Source organism: Triticum aestivum, chromosome 2D, assembly GCF_018294505.1.
Source record: "Triticum aestivum cultivar Chinese Spring chromosome 2D, IWGSC CS RefSeq v2.1, whole genome shotgun sequence".
In the NCBI taxonomy this organism is placed as follows: domain Eukaryota; kingdom Viridiplantae; phylum Streptophyta; class Magnoliopsida; order Poales; family Poaceae; genus Triticum; species Triticum aestivum.
In genome coordinates, this window is record NC_057799.1 from 67,186,321 (window position 1) to 67,188,868 (window position 2,548).

The 2,548-nt window shown below is 46.9% G+C and overlaps 1 protein-coding gene across 1 annotated transcript; it reads left to right on the forward strand.

The window, feature by feature from the left end:
• The first annotated feature begins 274 nt into the window (after positions 1 to 274).
• Positions 275 to 2,293, forward strand: LOC123048744 (uncharacterized). The gene is made up of 3 exons (XM_044471786.1): positions 275 to 939; positions 1,045 to 1,277; positions 1,464 to 2,293. The coding sequence occupies exons 1-3, from the start codon at positions 297 to 299 to the stop codon at positions 2,160 to 2,162; spliced, it is 1,575 nt and encodes a 524-aa protein (XP_044327721.1). The 5' UTR covers positions 275 to 296; the 3' UTR covers positions 2,163 to 2,293.
• Positions 2,294 to 2,548: the final 255 nt, after the last annotated feature.

Genomic DNA, 2,548 nt, shown 5'->3' on the forward strand with positions numbered 1-2,548 from the left:
AAAATCCGAGATTTTTTTAGGATAAAAATCCGAGTTGAGTTGTGGGATCCGTGTGTCCTTTCATGGTGTGTCCCGTGCAGCGTGTCCGGTAGGTGGGCTCAATTTTCGTGGCCCCCTGCCAGCCGTTGTGTTTAATGTGGGTCCTAACTAAAGCTGTGATCCGTGTTTGGTTGGTTTTGTCGATGCTATGGATTGTGAAAAGGCTGACCGTGGGATCACGGAATATATAAGCACACCCCGGACCCCTCTTTTGTAGAAACCCTACCACCAGGCCGCCGTAATCCATCGATCGCGTCATGAGATCTGGAGCTGACGAAAAGCCTAACACTGAGATGGAGAGTAGGAATCGTTCCAATCCGAGGAAGAACAGTAGCAGTAAGTCCAATCGAGTTGCGCCACCTGAGAGTCTAGGGCGCTTGCTGCAGCAACTCAAGGAGAAGGAAAAACTCAAGGAGGGGAAGTCGGAGGCGACGTCGGAACGAGTTAATTCACTCCGGGAGGAAATCAGGACGTTGCGCCTCGACCTATTTGGTGGTCAGGGAGGAACACGCGGCATATCGACGCAGTCGATGATCCATCCATCGCCTCGCGAGTTCACAAAGATGGAAGGGGAATCTGCTTCCGGTTCCGGTAAGCGGCAGCATCAGCTTGTTTCTTGCAGACCCCATGAGAATGAGATCCGCCAGTCTCCTGCCGCCGCTCCGCCGGCGACGCCCCACCATGATTCAGCCATGGATGAGCAGCAGGTCCATAAAAAAGTTGATGTCTCCGGTGACGGTGATAACAATGATATGAAGAAGGAGATGGATAGAGGCAAATCGGCCCAGCAAATAGCCAAAGAGGAGGAGATGGCCTTTGAGGCCAACAGCTTTGCCTCATACCGTAAAAGTTGGGAATCGAACTGGGGAGCTTGTAGCCGCGGGTTCTTCGAAGACACGAGTGAGTACTGAGTAGCAAGTAAACACATTCGTGCATGCTTATGCTTTTATCCATTCATGTTAGATTTCTGTAACACATGGACTTCTATTTTGTTGGTGTTTGCAGCCACCGTGAGTCCCATGCACTTTACCCACTGCACACCTGGATGCGACCCAGGAAATGCCGCCATCGCTGGGGCCACCCTGCAGATCTTCACCATCAAGCTCGAGGAGTTAAAAGGCGGCCTTGAGTGGCCATTGTCTGTGTATGGTGTGGTTGCTGCGCGAGACTGCGTGGATCACAGCCGCAACCTCCTCTTCTCTTGCGATAGGTGGAGGTCGCAGAAGCTCAGTCAGGAAGTATGTATGCTAGTACTTTACCTGATATAATCCTTTCCTACAATTTTTTGTATGCACATGTGGTGCCATTCTTCCTTGTCTTCTCTTGCTGTCATATTGTGTCAGTTCAAAAAAAGGTTTAGAAGTAGGTATGTCTTGTTCCTTTAGGATTGCCGGTACTAATAAGTTGTTTGGTGACGCCTGCAGGATCCTTTCTTGCGCTTAATTGGCCCGTCTCGTGCCATTGTGTTTACCGATGATGTTTACTTTGAAACCGAGCTAAGAGTAAAAGGCAAAACATTGTCTCAAGATATAGCATTGATTAGTGAGAGGCGCCATTACAGCGGAGGACGTACCATTTCCTTCAGCAACTGCTTCTGCAGAATAGAGTTATGCATGGAACGAATTCATGAAACTGTCCAGGCCACTATATTGGGTGTCCGTGTCAAAAATGGACCATGGCCTTTCGATTATGGTGGTAAAGTGGCTTGCCTCTCACCATCGTGGACATATAAGGTCACTGGTGGTAAAGTCTTTTATACTACTCATGCCCCGTCCATGGAAGTTGTGATGCTTGCTTCACGTGGCAGAACAATGCCTAAGGGTTCATGTGGTTACCTTCGTCTATCAAGGCATGTAGTTTCTGTAGAACTAGAAGGAAGCCTGAATGTTGTCATACAAGCTTACTCAGAATCTGGTGATATCACCACACAAGGTGAGGTTTCCTTCATGCCCAAAGCTTGCAATATAAGTCAGGAGACATGTTTCTTGGATGACAGTGACCCTAAGGTGGAAGTGGAAATTACTGTCGCTTGGTCTCTTCTTGTTTCGAACAGGCGTCATTTGATGATGAATGGAATGGACTTTGGCGAGTTGAAGGAAGCGGTCAGTGGGATGGGAGTTTGAATGTTGTGAAGATGATGGCTAAATAGAGGCATGGCAGATCTCTATTTCCTCTATTTTTATCCATCTGGTCAGTTGAAGTGCCTTTGTATTTCTGCATCTAATAGCAGATATTTATGTTTAATGTCCAGAAATTCGGCTATAAATCTGCATGTTATGCAGGCAACCATATGTGTATAACTTGTAAGTTATGTTGTGTTAAGTATGGCTGTAATCAGCTACCTGATAACGTGTGCACATAGGTTGATTGGCTGTTGCTCTTGCTGCTTCACTTCGTAGAAGATTCGTTTTTCCTTTTGTTTAATGAACCATTCTTCCTTGTCTTTACAAGTAAAATTCAATTTGCTACCTCGTGGTTTCAATGTAGGCTAAGTAGGTCATATTGTGAC

Coding starts and splice junctions, on each gene's coding strand:
- LOC123048744 (XM_044471786.1), top strand. CDS start 297: ATGAGATCTGGAGCTGACGAAAAGCCTAACACTGAGATGGAGAGTAGG. Junction 940..1,044: donor CGGGTTCTTCGAAGACACGA/GTGAGTACTGAG, acceptor TGGTGTTTGCAG/CCACCGTGAGTCCCATGCAC. Junction 1,278..1,463: donor CGCAGAAGCTCAGTCAGGAA/GTATGTATGCTA, acceptor TGACGCCTGCAG/GATCCTTTCTTGCGCTTAAT.